This window comes from Patella vulgata, chromosome 1 (assembly GCF_932274485.2).
Source record: "Patella vulgata chromosome 1, xgPatVulg1.2, whole genome shotgun sequence".
Lineage (NCBI taxonomy): Eukaryota > Metazoa > Mollusca > Gastropoda > Patellidae > Patella > Patella vulgata.
The window spans coordinates 5,029,995-5,053,385 of record NC_065879.2 but is presented as its reverse complement, the minus strand read 5'-3'; the positions used below and the strand labels follow the sequence as shown (position 1 = coordinate 5,053,385).

Sequence of the window (23,391 nt, the reverse complement as noted above, 5' to 3'; positions counted from 1 at the left end):
GCCGGGCCAAATTTCCCTCATTGCACACTCTATGGTGTATGCCCATCTTCATTAGCCCAGTTAGAGCAGAACAGTAGGACATTAAACCTCATTTCATTTCATTGTTGATGACATACCATACTGAGTTATCTTTCCCACTGAAGTAATACTGGAAATGAGTAAATTGGTTCTCCATGACCAAAGAAAATTGTTTAAATATGATAATTTTAGGAGTCCAAAATGGCCACTTTATATGAATGAGAATTTTGGGGAATATTAACCCTAACCCTTTTCAGAAGACTGAACTTGGATCTAATTTACCTTTTACTGAATCGAACCCATGATGGCACCCATTCACCTCGCAGTTGCCGGTCCAGCGCTCTACCACTGAGCTATTGCACAACCAAAATACTCATTTATATAAAACGGCCATTTAGGACTAGGAAACTCCCAAACCTCCCCACCAGCCTACAATTAGCATCTACCAATAATTTTAAATCCTGGGGAAAGAAATATAATAGGCTACCTCCTCTCCAGTCATTCTAGATCCTGGGGAATAGAATATAATACACTACCTCCTCTCCTGGGGAAATAAATATAATACACTACCTCCTCTCAAGTCATTCTAGATCCTGGGGAATAGAATATAATACTCTACCTCCTCTCCAGTCATTCTAGATCTTGGGGAATAGAATATAATACACTACCTCCTCTCCTGGGGAATAGAATATAATACACTACCTCCTCTCCAGTCATTCTAGATCTTGGGGAATAGAATATAATACACTACCTCCTCTCCTGGGGAAATAAATATAATACACTACCTCCTCTCAAGTCATTCTAGATCCTGGGGAATAGAATATAATACACTACCTCCTCTCCAGTCATTCTAGTTGTTTTATCAGCCATTATCTTCTCTTGTTTTTCCTCACCAAACTCAGCCTTCCATCCATTTTCATTTCCTTTAACTCTGTCTTTAACCTGAAACAACCAATTATTCTTAATGAATAATCATGTAAAATTCAAGAAGAACATAAATCGATCAAGTATATTATAAGAAAATCAAAAATTAAAAGATGCAACAAAGTATTTATCCTCTGCACCGGAGAACACAATCCCGAAACAAACAAAGAAGATTTGAGTAAAATGTCATTCGTTAAATGACAACTGAAGCATGAGTTCTGAAAGTAATTAAAATATAAAACAGATTGCATTTAAAATATGTGCTAATTAGAACCATGAAGCAATTATCTGAAGAACCTCATGCTTCTGAGGATCAAATAATTGTTGGGCTGAATCCGAACCCACCTATCCAGTTGTGTGCTCCCTGTATTTCATCATTTACGCCTAATATTTTATACCTGATTTTTTATCCTAACATTTTATAAGGTAATAAAAACAGGTTTGAAATCTCTATAGCATAATAATCTATAAATAACATGAATAATTTTTATAAGAATTTTGAACACCTTTGGTTCTAAATCGTTCATCTGGAAATGTTTATTGCTCTTAACAATATTGCTGCAATGGCCCTTAGGCATGAAATAATTAGCATAATTATTGTTGTCTAGTTTTATTTTCATCAAATTAATGTAGAAATAAATACATCAATTACTACTATCGGAGAAGAAAAACATAACTGCTCCATGTTGCCTGTGTGTCATATTAAATCATTCATTGAATCAGTTATGAATCGATTACAAATTATTATTTATAATAAAGCTGTCAATCAAAATGTTTATGATCTAATTAATAAATGTTAATAATAGCAGGACACAAGACAGTCAATAAATCACAGTCATAAATTGATCTATTCTCTGATTCAGATGATATCAAATATAATCAACAATCTGCTCGGTTTCCATATGGGAGTGCATGCACTGTTTATCTTCCCATGAAAGGATTCATTTAAAGGGGTATTATGGTAGATCAGATAAAGAGATAACAGTTATCGCTATAATGGTTTAAAAACAGATAATGTCAGTCAAATTGCTCCACTCTAAACGGAGATATAAGCAATTTAATTTTAGGCCTAGCCTCGATCATCATTACTAAAGTCGCTACAATAAAGAACAAAGTCTTGATTATTCATTTTGACATTAAATCATCCATCAGCAAATGTATTCAGATCCAGTTAATATCACAGGCTAGCGATGACATCAAGGTTTAGCGCATATTTTTGAACAGTGTCTAAAATAATCTGTATTTAGGTCTAATCAGTAACTAGTTTAATAGAGATCAGTAGTTGCCCCAGTTGGGCATTCTCAAAAGTCAGATTAGCTAATCTTAGACTAGAATTTCTCTTTGTCAACGAATAAAATTAAGTTTTAAAATTTGATTGTAAATCAAACATTTAAATCACTGATTTCATGTAATTATTGATTAAAAGAGTTTTTGTTGATCATTGACGAAAGGGACCAGTTACAGGAAGTAGATTATAAAAACATGACATTGTGTTTGAGAACTGTGTTTCCCAGGGAGAAAAAGACAGATGAAGACTGACTGGTTTAAGTTGTTTGAAAATGTATCACGTATATTGAGTTAATTGTTAGGCCCGGAGGTAGAGGATTTTAAGGGCTTTTAACAGAAAAATAAGCCGTTTTATTCTCCAAAATATAATCGAAATTGGCCCTTTTAATAAGACTTCAGACATAGGCCGGTCACCTGGAAGATGAAAATGTAATTATCAATTTTAATAAAGTTGTTGGCATCACGACACTTGGCATGTCATCATATAAACATTATATGTGTTATTTCACGTTTTAATGGAATTTAATTGGCCGCTTTAGATACTCCTTTTGCAATTTTTATACATACAACTGAGTGCCAATTACATAAAATTTCATGAGATATATTAAATATAATATCGTTTATTACGTAAAAACATGAACAGTATATTTGTAATTATAAAGCTTCAAAGACCTACAATACAGTTATTGTGTTCGCTTCGCTTTGAACTTGGCTGTTTTTCATTTCTTACATCTCTTTGTTGGAAATATTGTGTGAACATATGAAACTGTAACAAATGAATGTCATTTTTAGTCGACTTTGCCTTGTGGTTTTTTTCTACATAAACGCTTGAAATATGCTGTCCTCGATACACTCGACGATGACAGAAGTCTCAATCAAATGGCAATCTCTAGCGTCTGGTTATTTCAGCCTACACCGATAGCATTTATTGTGCATGCTTTCCAGATAAGCATATGGCATCACCGCTTGACATGACTTGTGGAATATGTCTAGGCTCGTTCGAGTTCCTTGTTACAAATGGTGGTGAAAAGCATTATGGTACATGATTCATATACCAATGGTAAAATGTTTCTTTTATCTTATATATTGGATACCAAACGCCCATCTTTTCCCCGGTAAGATCACAACATCAACATTAATTTAAATTGACAAACAATTTGTGTTTTCAATGTCAAAGACTTTGGATGATATTGAGTTACAGACTTACCTACTTTAATGCATGTTCCCGGGAAATATTGTTTTTAGAGTTTCAGATTACGCCCGTTTTTTTAACGCATACTTTTTGTTTATTTCCAATGTCAAAGTTTAACATCTTAATTCTGAAAACATTATAGGGGATCACGTGGCTAAGTGGGTAAGACGCTGGCTCGCTAGCCTGGAGGTCGGGTGTTCGATCCCTGCATTGGCCGAGAAAGTTCATCCAGATTTTCCGGTGTGGTTCCCCCTTGTCAGTGATGCAGGACGGAGGGCCTGACAAGGACAGCTGTCTAGTCGTTCAGATGGGACAAAAATCTGAGGTCCCGTGTACACATTGGCATGCATGTAAAAGATCCCTTGGCGTAAGAGAATCCTGTCAGAAATGCTTGGTTGATTAATAAAGGAACTAGGTAATTATTGACCGGTATGGCGTATGCCTGTCTTCATTAGCCCAGTGTTTAGGAGCAGAACAGTAGGACGTTAAACCCCATTTCATTTCATTTCATTTTGAAAACATTATACCAATATCATCATTGGAAATGGATAAAAAAAAACTGTCCATTTTATTTGAGCAAAGTCAATTGAGAATTTACTAAGAAAAACAAGTTTGACTACGTCTAGAACAACTTGGTTTCCAGAGAGTTTCGACAAATGGCATTCATACACAAACTGTCCATAAGAAGACAGAAGAGCATATGAGCGATAAACTATAAACATACTTATGGAAAACAGCTACTGATTTATTTATATTGAAAAAGTTGAGAGAATACTTTTGGAAACGTCGCCTAAATAAATCAGTAGCTGTTTTCCATAAGTATGTTTATAGTTTATTTATCTGCCCAGTTACTCAATGCCTCTTAAAGAATATAACTTTTATTGTTGTGTTGTACTTTTATACTTGATTCATGTTATCAGAATAACTGATCAGCAAGCGAGAGAGAGAGAGAGAGAGAGAGAGAGAGAGAGAGAGAGAGAGAGAGAGAGAAATGGGGTTTAAACTCCACTCGACACAGATAAGGTCATTTCGGGACTAACATGGTTCAATTTTATTTCAATAATTCGCTTACGCGTAGGGTTCTCTAGCAGTGGGGGAAAAACCAGAGGACCAGAAAAAAATGCACGGGGTTGGACAGGCAACCCTACTCCTTGTCACGTACAACCAGGAAATCGAAACCACAAATGCATTGGTAGAAAGAACTTCTTGGCTCATTTATCACTTTGGTCAATATATAATAGTCAACAATTTTAGATTTAGCTCCCTTTATCCAACAATATCAGCAGACGGCATCTCTGTAGCTCTAAAGATTTAATATTATTCTGTGGTATATAAAGTTTAACTATATGGTAATTGAATATACAGGAATGTGAAAATTATCTTGGTATGTGAGTAGTCATTTCAATATTTTTCACCCATTACTTTCCTATTAATGTTTAAAAGACCGACAATGGTGACACGATTAAGAGAATCCCGTCAGAAATGCTTGGTTGATTAATAAAGGAACTAGGTAATTATTGACCGGTGTAAATTATTATACCCTATGTGAATATTTATTAAAGCATAAATATAGACTCAATGGATATTTATCGTATCTCCACTTGAAGCTGTCATCTCTAATAAAAATTTTGTCCAGTACTTACAATATCGCTTGTCCTCAATAAAAGTTGAGCTTACAAATGGATTTCATAATCGTTAACTAGGGTGTGAAAAGGAATTTTGATAAAAGCTGCCATTCAGCCATAGTAGCAAAAGCAGGAGGACCACACTATTTGCAAACAAAACGTCTTGAAGCTGTCATCTCTAATACAGTTTTGTCCAACAGTTACAATTGCTTTTCCTCAATATTAGAATGGGCTTACAAAATGGAGTTCATCCATAAACTAAGGTGTGAAAAGGGAGTGTTTGTAGAAGAATTTGTGGCTCATCAGATGTGGATGCAATAGTGACAGCTCATGTAGTACGTGTGCTTGTAGCTGCACTAGGGAGGGCTTAGAATATACAATATTTTGCGCTTGTGCTGTCACAGGTTGCAGCCAGAAACACGACTAAAGTATTAAACTGGATATTATCTAGTTTTGTGGAAGTTATGTTCCTGTTTTGCGGGTAGAATTTGTTTTTTTAAATTTTCAACAATCAGCTTGTGCCTCCCTGTGGCCCCGAATGTCCTGATAGGGATGTATGTGGTGTTATCCCATCACTCATACGCTCCTTTGTCCAGAAATATATAGTTTATCTCCTGATATAGTTTGGTTCGGTGAAATAATTGCCCCCAACCGCCGCTAACTAGTGAAAGGAGCATATTGTCTGGCATGTTTGGTTTTAATATCATCTAATCACCCCACAACATAATAAATGATTTCAGTGTATACGGTTAGACACCAAAATTATCATCCTGGAATAAATACTATGGGAGCTATAGGGGATTATTTGATGGGGCGGCCGTCTTGGACGCCATCTTGAATTTCTCAAAACGCTCAAGGGTGACTGAGGTTCACCCGGCAGATTCTGAAAGAGGACACCATAGGCTACTAAAATCAATCATAAAAAAAACTTTGTATATAATTTCCAGGTTCACTCGAAAAATTGGGTTTGGCGACCGGACTAAAATCTACTTAACAAGAGGCAAGCTTTATGAAAGGAGAGAGAGAGAGAGAGAGAGAGAGAGAAATGGGGTTTAACATCCACATGACACAAACTAAGACATTTTGAGACTAACATATGGTTCAGTTGACTCAATGACAGACTTTATGATACAGGGCACACACGCTAATCATTGAGCCATCCAACCCCCAGAAACTTATAAAGTACATGTACAACAGTCGAATGAAATATGGTCACGTAACCGTCTGAAATCTAAATACTGTTATTCAACAAGATGACCATAAATAGTTATTTATATTGTTTCTGAAGCCATTATTTGTGTTAACAAGCATAATTTTTTTTTTTTTTTCAAATAAATAAGTTATAAGATTTCTGGTGTATGCGGTTCCATTAGCAAGAGTCTGTCTGGGCACAGCATGAAAATTACCTAACCAGCAAAAGAGTTATTCACACATTATCATGCTAGGAGTAAATAAAATAGTTTCCCTGAAAGTTCTTGTATCATGAATTTCACACCATTCTGAAAAATACCTGTAACATTACTGCTAAGTGCTTAAATTACCGACTTGATTCCGAAGTCTAGACATGGATACATGTATTTACAATTCATTTACCTGAACAAGCAGACGTGACACATGTTGACCAATTTCTATAATAACGGTGGTGCTCAGACGGTATGAAAAGAAATGAACAATATTCGGCTATTAAAGACCCATGTTCTGATAATTATGGGATTCTTGGATTACGGTCCTTGGTTCTATATTCATGTGTCTCGTCAGTTTTATCTCCCATGAGATAATGGCCCTTTTTTTTAATGGCATGATGAAAGGTTTGTAGTTGTTTATAAGATTATGGTCCAAGCATTGATTATAGGTTAGTATAGTATATAGCAGGTCTTTCAATTCCAAAAATGTCCAAATTTTCTTTTATGAATATGGCAATTTTTTATAATTATCTCATTCTTTTAAAGATACATTATGGGAGATTCGATAACGAGTTGGCGGTTCTCACTATAATAGTTAAAAATTAGATAATGTAAAGGCAATTTGCTGAAAATTTCATTCAAATTGATCCACTATGAACCGAGAACTAAGCGTTTTAAATTTCCGCCTAGCCTCTATCATCATTACTAAAGTCAGTACAATAAACAGCATAGTCTCGATTATCCATTTAATCGTTAAATCGTGAAGGAAAGTTATGCAGTAAATCGGCTCATAATCCACTTAAGATCACAGGCTAGCGATGCCATCTAGGGTTGATTATGGTCTGGATAAGTTAATTAATGTCTAATTAATAATTAATATAACATTTCAGGCCTTAAGAAAGACCTGAAATAGGCAGATTTAGCTCTTGCATAATGTATGTTTAATAGATATATTCTTAAACACAAAAACTACAAATTTATATAAAAAAAATTTTTTTTTTTTTTAAGTGACATTTTTTTAAATTCTTAATTATGGCATAAAAGTTCTCCATCGAGTCAAGTTCACAGCCAGTCAGTCAAGGCTGTGGGGAGGGGATTGATGGCAACTGAACCATATGTTAGTCCCAAAATGACCTAGTTTGTGTCATGTGAATGGTAAACCACAAATTTCTCATTTTTATAAGTTTAACTTTCATACTAAAAATGGAAATCATATAAATCAGCAAATAAATAGGAATTTTAAAAAAAAGGAGAAAAAAAAAATGTGCACAAAAATTTTGTGGGTCTATATCAGTTGAACTTAAAATAAACTTAAAATAAACAAAAAACAGCCCACAGAATAAATCAAATTACAAAATGGTTGACTTAAACAAGTGTCAGAACCATGTCTCGTACCATTCATGTTTGCTAAATCCAAACCTCTTGAGAAATGGAAAGAGAGAAAATGGAAAACATTCTCAACTTAAAGCCCTGGATTGTGGTTCATTCATGTTGGATTTGCGGATAATAAAAGGCTGATTTGTTAGTTACACAGCTAACAATGTGGCGTTAATTGAACGCCATCTCTAGAAAGGACCAGATCTGATTAAAAAGTCTATTTTAACTCGTAACACCATTGAGACAGGACAACATAATCAAATAAAGTCTCGTACAATAAGTATATAGACGGTAAATGTCCACCCTGCCCGTATGACGTAAACATAGTGCTTGGTCAGAAATGGTTAATTTGTCGCAAGACCGATTTGTCTATCAGTTGTTAGGATCTCCAAGTAAATAACCTAAGTGGTCAGTTTAAAAGTATTGAGAAACAGATAAATACGCCTGGTTTCCTTTTAGTATCGCGGGGTTGTGTATGGTGTGAAAATGTCAAATATAAATCTTGTTCGTAACTCTATAAAATCGATCTGTTATTAAAAGAAAAGCAAACAATGGAGTCTGGCTTTTACACTGAGAAATTGCAGCCAACTACATCAATTCTGGTTTTACAGTGATTACTCAACTTAATCAAGGGTGCCACAGACTATTAGCTGCTTAAACATGCAGAATGAAATTTTAAATCTATTTACATTATTTCATTTAAATCGATAGTTATAACGCTTGCATTAAAGTAAAAGGGAAGGGGGGGGCGGGGTACGGGTATGAAGATTTCTCTAGATTATTCGTTCCATCACACGTAGAAGGAAACATTTAAACATTTAAATCCATTATCAAACTTTTTATTTAAAGGTAAGCATTATAAACAAAATATCCTAATTTTGAACACTATAATCATTCTTTATCTGTAAGTTGACTCAATGACAGACCTTATGATACAAGGCACTGCAATAGAGAGAGAGAGAGAGAAATTGGGTTTAACGTCCACTCAACACAAACTAGGTCATTTCGGGACTAACACATGGTTCATTTTTATTTCAATCATACGCTTGCGCGTGGGGGTCTTTAGCAGTGAAAGACCGTATGATACAGCGCGCGCGTGCTAACCGTTGGCCATCCAACCCCCCTCCGCCCTGCAATATTTATAATATATGGCTTGCATTCGAATAAAATGGGGTCCCACCCTTTTTATTTGGAATGTAAGCGTTATAATCAAAAACACTATATACTATTCATAGGTCTATTTTGCTAACTTAATTCTTTAAAACAACATTCCTATAGTCCTTCGAATTTCATTTCTTAACCATGGCCAACAAATTGATCTTGTCTTCACCATAGATGTATGACCTTACAAATAAATAATAATTATCAAAATACACAACGATCATCTCGAGTGTCTGTGTATCTGTTGACTGTATACCAAGTACCTAATTCAATTCATTTATCAACTACCTTAAAAGGGTGGGGAGGTTAAGAAAGGGTCAAAGATCAAACAAATAAGCTCTCTTTACATTATATTATTGTGGATTAAATTTGTAATATCTTGTAATCAATATTTTTTTGCAAAAAAACAGCTGATGAATTGTGTGACTACTAGCTATTATGTTCATTACTCAATTGATTAAAACACAGATCCTATTTCATTTCATTTTTCATAGTTCAAAATAGTTGTTATATGACCCGCGTTGAAGGGGATTAGTCAATGAAACGGTTTGTTACGGTGAGTTTTTGGCATGAGGTGTACAGAACAGTGGGTTACCCACTAGAAACATCAAGGCTGATCGGTTAATCAAATGTTTGACGTTATAGGGTCGACACAAACTAGGTCATTTTGGGACTAACATATGGTTCAATTTTATTTCAATAATTCACTTGCGCGTAGGGTTCTTTAGCTGTGTGAGGAAACCGGAGGACACTGAGAAACCCACGAGGTTGGACAGGCGGCCCTACTCGTCACATACAATCGTGGAATCGAAACCATGCCAGTTGACTCAATGACAGAAATTATGATACAACACACACACGCTAACCATTCAGCCATCCAAACCCCGGATATTTTAAAAACAACTTTTTGTTTAACCGGAAGCCAGTGTAAATCCTTTTTTTTTTTTTATAAATTTGAAGATTAATTTATGGTCCCTTGGATCTAAGAAGTTTTCTTTGAGTAGCATGAATGTAAAGAAAATCATCTGCCGGTATTCTTTGATTAAGATATGCTGACAACAGATTAAAGGATGCTGCAGTCAAGATGCAGAAAGATTTCAAGGCCATTGGAGTTTGATAGTATACAACCTTTGAACTTTTTTTTATACTCCCAAAAAATATGGAACCAGATTGTAAAGAAACAAAGATAAATAAAACAGACCCAACTTGTAACAAGTCATTGATTTTTTGTCAAAGATCAAATTTCTCATAATAGCCTCCTTGCCTTCTAGATGAAAGATATTTCCTTTCCATCCATCAAACTTCATCTTTAAATTTGACCCGAAACAATGCAAGATGTTTAACTCACACGACTCTGTTTTTACCAATCGAGCTTTAAAAACGCCACAAGAAAACATTATCTAGTCTCTTTTAACCATACTGCAGATATATATATAGAGAGATTCCTAGTTACTTTTAACCATACTACACAAATATATATAGAGAGATTCATAGTCTCTTTTAACCATACTGCAGATTTATATATAGATTACCAAGAGCCTTGTTGACTGAGACTACCTGATTCTGTGGGCCTACTATAATGAGCCGTCTGTGACAGGTGTGAGTACCAACATTCTGACTAATTCTGGCATTCCCAATTCACTTTTTCTTACGATTCCTCATGATTTTTTTTTGCAAACTACGAAACTGACAGGTCAATTATTTAACCCTAGTAACGTCAATCATGAGGAATGTAAGAGTTTTTTTAAAAATGGAAGTTCTGATCTACATATTGTTCTAAAATTTTTTTTTTTTTTATTGTCATTTGGTAAATATGAACCAAAAGCCCAAAATATTCTAATTTATAGGAGAGAGAGAGAGAGAGGGAGAGAGAGGGAGAGAGAGAGAGAACAATGGGGTTTAATGTCCACTGGACACAAACTAGGTCAAAAGCATTTAATATTACTCAAACTCCCCCTTAAAATTAGGGGGGAGGGGGTGGATTGCTGAATCATATCATTAAGTCTGTCATTGAGTCAACTAGCGTGGTTTCGATTCCCCGGTTGTACGTGACAAGGAGTAGGGCCACTTGTTCAACCTCATAGATTTTCTTCGGGTCCTCCGGTTTCCTCCCACTGCTAAAGACCCCTACGCACAAGCGAATTATTGAAATAAAATTAAAACATATGTTAGTCCCGAAATAACCTAGTTTATGTCGAGTGGACGTTAAACCCATTTCTCTCTCTCCCTCTGTATGTATCCTACGACACAATTTGACTATCAAATGACCACCAATGATTTCTACAACCATATATCTACAGTACAGTTAATGATAAATTTATTGTTTAATGTTTAATGTTATACTTCAATCCAGTTAATTTACTCTTGATTTTGAGTAGTCGAAAACTATTCTATCTTTTTCGACATGACACATCGATTAAAATTCTTCTGTCTTCAAGATGATTAATGAACCAGAAAATCAGATGAGGCAATCGTTTTTGTAAACAGTTGGTACTACCAATGTAGTAGAAGATTAATAATACTTTTAAAAGCCAATACCAGAAAACAGAGTAGCTATTGATGGAATATTTTCAAAGAAAGACTCAAAATCTATGTTCATGGAGTAGAACAATTTCCTCAAACTAGATAAGAAAGGGCATTGTTAGCAGTATGCAGTTCCTAAATACTGTAAAACATCCCCATTGTTAGCAGTATGCAGTTCCTAAATACTGTAAAAAAAATCTACTCTTAGCTGTTTGAAATTCCTAAATACTGTCATACATCCCCATTGTTAGCTGTTTGAAATTCCTAAATACTGTAAAACATCCATTGTTAGCTGTTTGAAATTCTTAATACAAATGTAAAACATCCACTGTTAGTGGTTTAAAATTCAACATCCACGGTTAGCGGTTTGAAATTCTTAATACAAATGTAAAACATCCATTGTTAGTGGTTTGAAATTCTTAATACAAATGTAAAACATCCATTGTTAGCGGTTTGAAATTCAACTTCCACTGTTAGCAGTTTGAAATTCTTAATATAAATGTAAAAAAATCCACTTTTAGCAGTTTGAAATTCTTAATACAAATGTAAAACATCCATTGTTAGTGTTTGAAATTCCTAAATACAAAGGTAAAACCTTTGTTGTTAGCTGTCTACAAAAGTAAAACCTCTGTTAGCAGTTTGAAATACTAAATACAAAGGTAAAACATCCATTGATAGCAGTTTGGAATTTCTAAATACAAAGGTTTTAGCTGTCTTTATATATATAACAAAAACCTTTGTTGTTAGCGGTCTACAAACTAAAACATACATTGTTAGCGGTTTGAAATTCTGAAATACAAAGGTAAAACCTTTGTTGTTAGCTGTCTACAAAACTAAAACCTCCGTTGTTATGTGTATGAAGTTTCTAAATGCAAGAGTGAAGCACATAGATTGTTACTGAATTCCAGAGAAATGAACAACAAATCTTTTATTGCATTTTGTTATCCATGTTAAATCGGTAAACCAAAATAGTTCATTTAAATTTATGTTATAAAATCAAATTAACAATGGCGGCATCAGTAATATGAACATGCTAAATCGATCACAAAGATCATTTCTCAAACCAAGTCAAGTTAACGGAATCAAATTCTTAGAATCGTGTACATTTCTCTCTTTTGATTTTATTAGGAGAATGATTCCGTCTTCAAAGTGCACTTTCTGTCAATATGCTTGCTAAAGAAATATGCTACTCCATGTTGAAATTGTTGCGTAAATTAACTTACGGTTTCTTTAAAGTAGGCACTAGGTGGTGCTACTCTACGCTACCATACAACTGTCGCCACTAACAAGATTAATTAAATACAAGGAATAGCTATAAGGCTGTATGAACACAGAAAATTAAATTCCTGAATATGTGCGCCCTTTTAGAATATTGGCAACTAATAAAGCTACATCAGTTTTAATTCTAATTCTAAAGGGTTATGAATAACTTATGATATATAGCCACCTGTATTTTGTAAATTATGCTTTGAGTAAAATTTCAAAATAAACTAAAACATTTAAGGAGAGCAATTTTAACGAACCATTCTTGTCTCTAAATTATTGCATTTTGAATTATGTTCTGTGTAAAATATCAAAACTCAACCCAAGAATTTTAAATTATTTTCTCGCCAGCTTCCCCCAAGAATTTGGAAAATATATTGAAACACATTTTTGTAAAGAACAGGACAGGAGTCACGGTGGCTAAGTGAGTAAGACGTTGGCTCGCTAGCCTGGCGGTAGCGTGTTCAATCCTTGCATTGGCCGTGAAAGTTCATTGTGATTTTCCGGCGTGGTTTCCCCTTGTCAGTGGTGCAGGACGGAGGGACTGGCAAGGACAGCTGTCTAGTCGTTTGGATGGGATAAAAAGCCGAGGTCTTGTGTATACATAGGCGTGCACGTAAAAGATCCCTTGGCAGTTGGAATTCGATATAAGAGTAAGCTGTAGTGCCGCAGCCTGAGCAAAATTTGACTCGTAGCACGCTGTATGGCGTATGCCTGTTTTTCATTAGAGAACAGTAGGACTTTAAACCCCATTTCATTTTTCGTCCGGGGGGAAAACCTATATTTGGCATTTTGTTGATTGACACTATTTTAATATCATTTAGCGACAATTGCACACAAGGCACAAATTGATCAATTTTTCAGACAAAACTGACAGTCAACTTACTGGTGCAGTCCTGAGAAATTATTTATTATTCACTTGGTACTATACACATACCGTGATATAATTAAAGCCGATACGTGTAGTCATAATTTAAAACCCGTAGACTGGTTCCAACTTCTCAGCGATCATGATAACAAAGCCAGCAAGAAACATGCTTACTGGAAGCTTTTAAAGGCTCAATACCACTCTTGTTGTAACTGAATAATATGTCCCAATCTTTATTCTGGTCAACAAATTGTACTATTTTACAATATTCCAATTAATTGATGATACAAATTTCATCTTAACACACCTAATTTAAAAAATTGGAAAAATTCAACTAAATGATTTGAAAAGCCTAACGTAAAGCTTTTCAAATGTGACTTGGATTTAAAAATATTTTCGAACCCTCTGGACAAGTAAAATAGGATTTAATGGATAATTTACACAACAGGTAGGACACTTAAACATCTAATACTTAGAATAAGGCTATTATTTATTTTCTGGAGCTGTCAAGCCAGCAAGAGTGTTATTGTCCCTTTAAACGAGCTAAATCACTAATATTTGGAACCTAGAAATTGACTCAATTTCAATCATTTCCGTTTTTACTCTAATTTCAAATCAGTTATGTTTGGTGAAATACGCCATAAGTCTCAATCGGATAGCAATCTCTAGTCTAGCGTCTGGTTATTCCAGTCTACACCTATAGTATTTATTGTGCATGTTCTTCAGATAAGAATATGGTGTCACTGTTTGACATGAACAGTGGAATATGTCTAGTCCCTTGTTACAAATGATTTGTGTACCAATGGTAAAATGTATATATTTTATCTTAAATATTGGATATCAGAAGTCCATCTTTCCCGGGGGGTTGGATGGCCAAATGGGTAGCACGTTCGCGCTGTATCATGCATTCTGTCATTGAGTACACTGGCGGGGTTTAGATTCCTCGGTTGTATGTGACAAGGAGTAGGGTCGCCTGTCCCACCTCGTAGGTTTTCTTCGGGTCCTCCAGTTTCCTCCCACTGCTAAAGACCCCTACGCGCAAGCGAATTATTGAAATATAATTGAACCATGTGTTAGTCCCAAAATGACCTAGTTTGTGTCGAGTGGACGTTAAATCTTATTTCTCTGTCATTACTCAATATTACTGAATTTATCTGCTGCACTTTGATCACTGGTAAGGATCGATTAAAATTCAAGTTTTATTCTAATAAAATGTATTTGATCACTGGTAAGGATCAATTAGAATTGAGTTTTATTATCATTCTAACAAAATGTATTTCTGCCAAATCGGTGCAGTCTGTTGGGAAATATGTATATCAGTCTGTAGAAAACTCGACACACCTGAAGTATGATTATAATTTCTGTGGTTGGTAAATAAAATAATCCACAGGGAATTACGTTTACACAAGTTGTACAATGTTACAACTCGAGCACCAGCTTTTTTTTAAAATGTACTGTATTTAAGTGTATATTGGCATTTCGTCAAAAACTCCTCGATTTAAACTTGACTTCGTTAAACAAACACTTGTATCATATCAACTCCATTTTTTACAATTAAACTATTGAAATAAAGTCTTTTCTGTTCCTGTCGTAAAAGGCTTTGTGCTTTGTTAGATAATCAACAAAAAAAAATCGCTAATAAATAAACTTAAATCTGTTTATCAATGGCACTTGTACACTTAACAATTGCTTTCATCTTTAAAGCTGATGTTTTGCGATATACGGCCATCCTACTTTGTGCATCGAATTTATAATTAAAATAATAGTTTTTTCAGACAATTTTGTATTTTTAAATGACTAAACCAAAAATCCGCCTTATCTTAAAAAATATTGTTTAAATTTTTTTTTTTTTCTGGAATTGCTTTCTGTTTTTCTCCTTCAAAAGCGCCTGCTTTGTGCATTGTTATTTCTATGAAAAAGATTCGAAGACAGAATAATAATGTTTAGTCTACTTACTTCCAGTTTTTGCATTGATAGCCGTTCTTCAAGAAGTAATATCTATGTTTATTTATGAGTTCTGATATTTGCATTACGTATAGAGAAAATATTTCTATACCTCAGATAATTTCATCTTGTACAAATTTATACCGTAAAAAGAAATGTGTTTCTATACCAATCAAGCTAATGAAATGAAAATGAAATGGGGTTTAACGTCCTACTGTTCTGAACTGGGCTAATGAAGACAGGCATACGTCTACAGTGTGCTATGAGGAAAATTTTACCCAGACCACGGCACTACGGCCTACTCTTATATCGAATTCCAACTGTCGAAGGATCTTTTACGTGCACACCAATGTGTACCCGGGGGACCTTGGTTTTTTTGTCCCATCCGAACGACTAGACAACTTTTCTTTGTCAGGCCCTCCATCCTGCATCACTGAAAAGGGGGAACTACCCGGGAAATCTGGATGAACTTTCTAGGCCAATGCAGGGATCAAACACCCGACCTCCAGACTAGTGAGTCAGCATCCAACCCACTGAGTCACTCAAGCTAATGAAGATAGGCATAAGCCTTGCAATTAGCTGTTGTAGCAGTGGGAAACTTCGGTAATAACTAAGACTGGAACTATCCTTGAAAGTATTTATTACCGTAAAAAACATTAAACATCATGTACGGAGAACACCACATCCGACAAGCAGAGTAACTGTCCTGGAAACGGGATGAAAACTAGAATTCTATACAAATGTACAAATTGGTATTTATAATAAAATACTATCTTAGGAATTAACAATATACACCAATGTTACTAATAACAATTAAAGAGGAAAGATTAAAATATAAAAGATATATATAAAATATAAAATAAAACAATAAGATAGTAATTAAACTCATTAATCTGTCAACTGTCTGTCATTAGAATATTAGCTTAACGTCCAATTAAAAATGTTTAATTGAAATGTTTAATTGAATAGCTGAATAATGAACGAACAAATTATTGAAAGAATAAAACAGAAACAGTTTATAATTTATCACCATTATACTATGAGGGTAATTTTTTCCTAGACTGTGGCACTATTTAATAACGAAGACGAGCATACACTTTGCTGTTTGTTATGAGGGATATTTTTCTCAGATTGATAGTCAAGCATCATTTCATGAAGCCAGGACCCGACTTAAGTTAAAAATTTACTCAAAATTGTTCACCTTATTTTAACTTTAATATAGCCCATTATAAAACTTTTGTTGTTTTAATGTATCAAATACACCAATAAGATACTGTGTGCAAAGTTTTGTGTTTCTGTATCAAAGATATTTCTCAAAAACAGTGATTGAAAGTTGAGTAAATTCTTAAGTCTGAGAATGTTTTGTGAACTCGAGGCCAGACCTTTGCACTTGAAGTTTTATATTTTCAGTAAAAACTCAATTGCATCCTTAATTAATTTTGATTTTTTAATTTTTGTTTTTGTTTTTTATAGTTACTAAGATGCTTTAACAACCGGTCGTTAACTGATTTCTATTTGTTTCTGGAATGTAACAAAAATGACAGTCACAACAAAAAGAATATTCTGTAAATAATATTGTCAATTCAAACTGTCTCCGCTTAGGGGGGTTGGATGGCTGAATGGTTAGCACGTGCGTGCTGTATCATACGACCTGTCATTGAGTCAACTGGCGTGGTTTCGAATCCCGGGTGTACGTGACAAGGAGTAGGGTCGCCTGTTCAACCTTGTGGGTTTTCTCCGGGTCCTCCGGTTTCCTCCCACTGCTAAAGACCCCTACGTGCAAGCGAATTATTGAAATAAAATTAAACCATATGTTAGTCCCGAAATGACCTAGTTTGTGTCAAGTGGACGTTAAACCCCATTTCTCTCTCTCTCTCTGTCTCCGCTTTGTTTTTAATTGAACGTTCATTAGATATGATTTTATCAGTTATAAAGATCTATAAACAAATTGGATGCCATTAGGCACGTTTTTCTGTTTCTTGAATTGATGCATTTGCCAACTGGATGAGGAATTCAAACATTACTGGTACAAGGAATAAAAAAATTTCAAATTTATGCCAATTTCAACAAATTAATATCTAAATTTGTGTTAAATCCATCAATATTATCGTATAAATCATAAACATACACACATATATAAATTCCAAGATGCCTGTTTTCATATAAATATATGCATCTGAATAATCATGGTGGTCAAATTTCTACGCAGCCTGCAGCCAATCTAAATACATAATTGTTAATGATTTACCATATTTCATTTTATAAACACACCATAAACGCTTTTCAAATCAAATCCTATCCAGAAACCTGAGTCAGCGCTTTAAATCTTTCTGAAACATAAAGTCACAGAAACTTAGTAAACAACCCAAAATTATCAACAATCCGTGTCTTAAGGGAGAGAGAGAGAAATGGGGTTAAACGTCCACTCGACACAAACTAGGTCATTTTGGGACTAACATATGGTTTAATTTTATTTCAATAATTCGCTTGCGTGTAGGGGTCTTTAGTGGTGGGAGGAAACCGGAGGACCCGGAGAAAACCCACGAGGTTGGACGTACAACCGGGGATTCAAAACCACACCAGTCGACTCAATGACAGACTTTATGATACAGCGCGTGCACGCTAACCATTCAGCCATCCACCACCCCCCCCCCCCATGTCTTAAACTCAGAAGTCGGTTTATTTGTGTTTAAGCACGTGATTCTCAACCAGAGAAATTTTGAACGGCACACTAAGAAAATGCAATTGAGTATTCACTGGTGTCTACTGATAAGTTTATAGATGTATTTTTCTTTATTTAGTTTGAGTCATGTGTCTATGACTAGTCTCTGTCTACGGTTGTATGCCGTCTATGACTTGCCATGTTTTTATTTTGCAAAATTCAAATATTTTTCATATATATTTAGCCAGGTGTGCTGCTATTTTTTTCATGTGCTCCAAGGCGTGCCGTTGCAAAAAAAGGTTAAGAACCACTGGTTTAAGCCAAAGTAGGGCTGTATATTACATTCAATACGGTATGCAAATTCTTTCTTCCTCTTTCCAGACGTATCTCATCTACCATTTTGTCCAATGGCAGACGCACTCGAGCTACAGGTTATCATTATTTAAGATGTATTGTATGAAAATATCAATCGAACCATGTACTGGTATTATTTTTCCACGTAAAACTAGGGTGAAAACATCAATTATTGAATCGCCGCCAAAAATATTTTAGCTTTTATCCGACCGTCTGCTCCTATATGTTTTGATTATTTTTATTTCATAAAACCTAACATGTCTAACATTTTAATGATGTTTTTCCCACAAAAGATTTGTGTGAGGTTATCAGTTGACTTTAACCCAATCTTTTGATGTTTTATGAACCTTCAAACTCAACAAAACCGTGAAAAATTATCCGTTCAGTCAATGGTTTTTCGAGTTACTCCGAGCTTATTATAAACTTGATGAGGTGCCTTGATTAGCTTTTAAGGCAACATCTAATAACATTATCGCATGCATTAGCACACACCGTAGGCATGTTAGATAACTATAGCCAAAATAAAAGGTAATAAAAACATGATGTGTGACTCAGCAATGTAAAGAGAGAGTAATTGAAAAACACAGATTCCTGCTGCTGCCTAACTAAACTCAATTTGGGTTTCTTAAAGCAAAACTCATTGTTAGTACACGACATGTAATTAGCGAGATATATTCCACATTTCAAGTAATTGAAATGCTAACACATGCTAATATGTTATACGAAAAAAAAAAGATTTTTTGTACAAAAAATACTATTTTGATTTCTCAGGTATGCGGAACAAAACTTGTTAGTACACGATGTTTAAATAGTGAGATAAATTCCACATTTCATTTGAACTAAAGGCTGACACATACTGATATACAATCTGATTAAAATACAGATCTATATTTCATTTCGTTTTTTTATACTTCCGATGGCCTACACTACACAGATCTGACCGGTTGCAGTGGAAGGTTGCACCAGGTGTTATTCCATCGACTTTTGACCTATGGCGTCAGACATTTGAATAGCAAATCAGTTTTGACGTTTCTAGTGGTATACCCTCCAAATCTGTGCATCGCATGCCAAGAACTCGCTGCAACAGATCGTTTCATTGGCTAATACCTCACATCAATCAGAACGTGGGTTATATAACAACTCTTCCAGATCCTAGTGTAGTAAAGACAAGTAAAACGAAATTTTGAACTATAAAAAACGAAACGAAATAGGATCTGTGTTTTAATCAGATTGAATTATATATTATACAAAAAATATATTTTTCCTGCAATATTTTGATGTCTCAGGTATGTATTGACAGGAAGTAGTGACACAAGACTTTCGGGATTTCAGGCCAACCCAAAAAATGAAATGGGGTTTAACGTCCTACTGTTCTGCTCCTATACTGGGCTAATGAAGATGGGCATACGCCATACAGTGTGCTATGAGGGAAATTTTGCCCGGACAGCGGCACTATCACCTACTCTTATATCGAATTCCAACTGCCAGGGGATCTTTTACGTGCATTCCAATATATACACGGGATCTTAATTTTTCATCTCATCCGACAGACTAGACAGCTGTCCTTGTAAGGACATCCGTTCTGCACTATTGACAAGGGGAAACCACGTCGGAAAATACCAACCCAAAAGTATATCATTCCAGTATTAAAATATAGTAACGCTAAATTCCACCTTGCATGAATCATACATAATTTGGCTTCAATCAAAATTCAAACGCTTAACTGATATTTCAAATGTCGATGGATGTATTGCATTCAAGTACTATATATTAAATCATATATTAGTCAATTTAGTGTTCTCATTGGAATCAAAAATTTTAAACTACAATCGTTATCTCGCATAGCACCAACGTCGATAATAAAAGTTTTTATTTTTGGAGTCATAGGCTACTGACTTTCAGATAATGAATGAATCAAAACATGGTTTTATTTGATGTAACAAAATTATGATTCAAGTGATTAATATTTTGTTCAACCTACCAGTTTTGCTTGATCTACTGATGTTTTTGCCTGATTGAGTCCACAAGAACTGGGGTTATAAATTGGGCGACTCTACTCTTCGTCAACAAATTGGTGCAGACCTAAGACCTGAAGCATAATTTTTTACACCCCTCTCCAGTCTTGAGCAACCCCTTGTGGAATAGCAACAAAAATGTTCCCTGATACAACTGGCAAGAACTATGCCAGACAGGCTGCAATATGCTTGATAACAAGACTAGGTAGCACCTTAAGAAACTAGATTTGTCAAGTCTCAGGATTTTGTTGGGAGTTTCCCAATATCTAACACAATCTCTCCTATTTCCTGCTTGGAAATCCCCCTCCCCTCCCCATTCTGATATTTCATGCTTTCATTACAACTATTTTTTATTTCAAGGTATCTAATTGGACAACAAAAACATAATTTTTCCATCATTGGGATTTTTCAGGGTATCTCCTTGTAATTTGAGGACTCTGCTGATACCGAGGGTCTCCAGGTTGGCAAGTCTGTAAATAAACTTCCAGTAAAACTACTACTATTCACTTGGCAAACAATTACATCGCTTTCTGGATAGATTAACGTTTATTATAATGACTAAATGGTACAGAGAGTGAATCGAGGTACTTGTGTGTTATTAGTGTTTTTCACAGTAAGATACAATGTAAATTACTTCCACAGAAAGAATAAGACACGATACAGACAAATTATATATGTACTGTGCAACTTTCTGATGTTTTAGAAATAATCATCACTTAAAATCCTGGCAGAGAAATCAAGCTGTCTTGAGTCCTGCTGATTCAGAAGACATCTTCACCAGAATCAGATGGAAACATTATCGCTGATTGGCATTCCCATGCTGACATACTGAAACTGACCCGCTAAAATTAAGTACTATTTTGACCTATCCATTTTGCGATTCGCTTCATTATGATTAAACTAGCCGACGTATAGGTGATATTGTCATTAATAAAGGTGCTGATTGATAACCCATCGTGACACCTGTTGATTTTCTTACCTATGTGATATACATACATGTAGCGGAATGGATTTAGCGTAAAGTAAGATTTACGGTCTATTGATATACCTAGAAGTTCATTACAAGTTAATAATTACTATTAGATTATTTAGTATGTGTGTATCTTATCATAAACATGGAACTAGTTACAAATTATGCTAAGATAATACAAAGGTATATCAATGGCACCAGTACTCCTGTTTTTGCTATTGAGCAGAAAGAGAGAGAGAGAGAGACAGAGAGTTTAATGTCCACTCAACACAAACTAGGTCATTTTGGGACTAACACATGATTCAATTTTATTTCTATAATTCGCTTGCGTGTAGGGGTCACTAGCAGTGGGAGGAAACCTTAGAACCTGGAGAAAATCCACGAGGGTAGACAGACGACCCTACTCCTTGTCACGTACAACCAGGGAATCGAAACCACGCCAGTTGACTCAATGACAGACCTTAATGATACAGCGTGCACATGCTAACCATTCAGCCATCCAACTCCGCTTTATCATCTTAAAAATGGAACTAGTTATAAATTATGCGAAGATAATACATATCAATGACACCAGTACTCCTGTTTTTGCTATTAATTGAGCGGACTTACCTCAATTCTGATAAATGTAACCTACATCTGCTCAGAAAAAACAAATTTGTTCTTAAAAAAAGATCTCAAATAGAAACACAAAGGATTCATTTAATAAGTGAATAGTAGAGAAAAGACATTAAGACTAGTTTCTACACTATGTTACTAAGATACTTTCACTGCCGCAGGACTGAATAACTCAGAATAGGTTAGTTAAATATCTTTAACCCTATTAAAGACAAGCGTACATAACTTGAGGATATATAGCCACCTTATACACCTCCATCTATTCAAGCAAAACTCCATTAATAGTTACCCCAATTAAAGTTACGGAAACTGCTAACTAATCCGACCATCTAAAATACGCTGGAAGGCTAGTCTGACGATGTTAACAAATAGCCACTGTACCATTGTGACGGAAACTTATCACGAGAGTGTATTTACGACATAGACAAACTCTAACAAGTTAATTATTGACATATTTATAACACTAACGAGGCAATCCACCCACACATCTAAATCAGGTGATTAAAACACCATCAGCATTTCTCTCAATTACTTAAAGACCAGATTGGATGTCTTTACATCTAATCAGACAAAAATATTTAAAGCTCTGATGACAAAATCATCTCGACTCAAATGACTTTTGATATAAGTTATAAACTACCGTCTGCCACTCGGGGTCTGTTCTAATCTTTTCATTATGTTCTATTAATACAGTACCATCTAAAATGTCACCCGGAGTATATATACGAGCCAATTGTTAGCATAAGCCTAATAAGAAAATGTATAATTAAAATCGTCTTGGATCCTGTAACCCGATCTTAAACTAATTATTGTAAGAGCCCTATTTTTATCAGGACAATGCCATCAAGATATTTATTGGTTTCAGTAAATATTGTCATACACATGGTAGGTGGAGGTGGCGGTGGAGGAAATCTACAAGATATTTCAAAATGATGGCATCAATGGTATAAGTATGATAAAAACATGTTTGTATTCAGTACATTTATGCATAACCAAGAATGTTTGGATGGCAGGAGTGGGTGGAAAACAACACAAAAAAGTGCATGTTTAATGTATATATACACGGAATGCGACAAAAAACATTACCATACCAAATCATTAAAAACTCACCCTTCTAATTGTCAGATTTTTAGTAAATTTTTCATTGTGGTTTTACTTTTAACCTTTGGATAAGAAGAGTCACTTAAAGA

The 23,391-nt window shown here is 34.9% G+C and overlaps 1 protein-coding gene across 2 annotated transcripts in view; it reads right to left on the bottom strand.

Annotated features, from left to right (window-relative positions):
* Positions 1-23,391, bottom strand: part of LOC126808473 (uncharacterized) — a 230,454-nt gene that overhangs the window by 21,891 nt on the left and 185,172 nt on the right. For both annotated transcript variants that reach the window (XM_050533193.2, XM_050533194.1), the window contains one exon: positions 853-960. In XM_050533193.2, the coding sequence (XP_050389150.1) occupies positions 853-960 (108 nt within the window). The remainder of the gene's footprint in view (positions 1-852; positions 961-23,391) is intronic.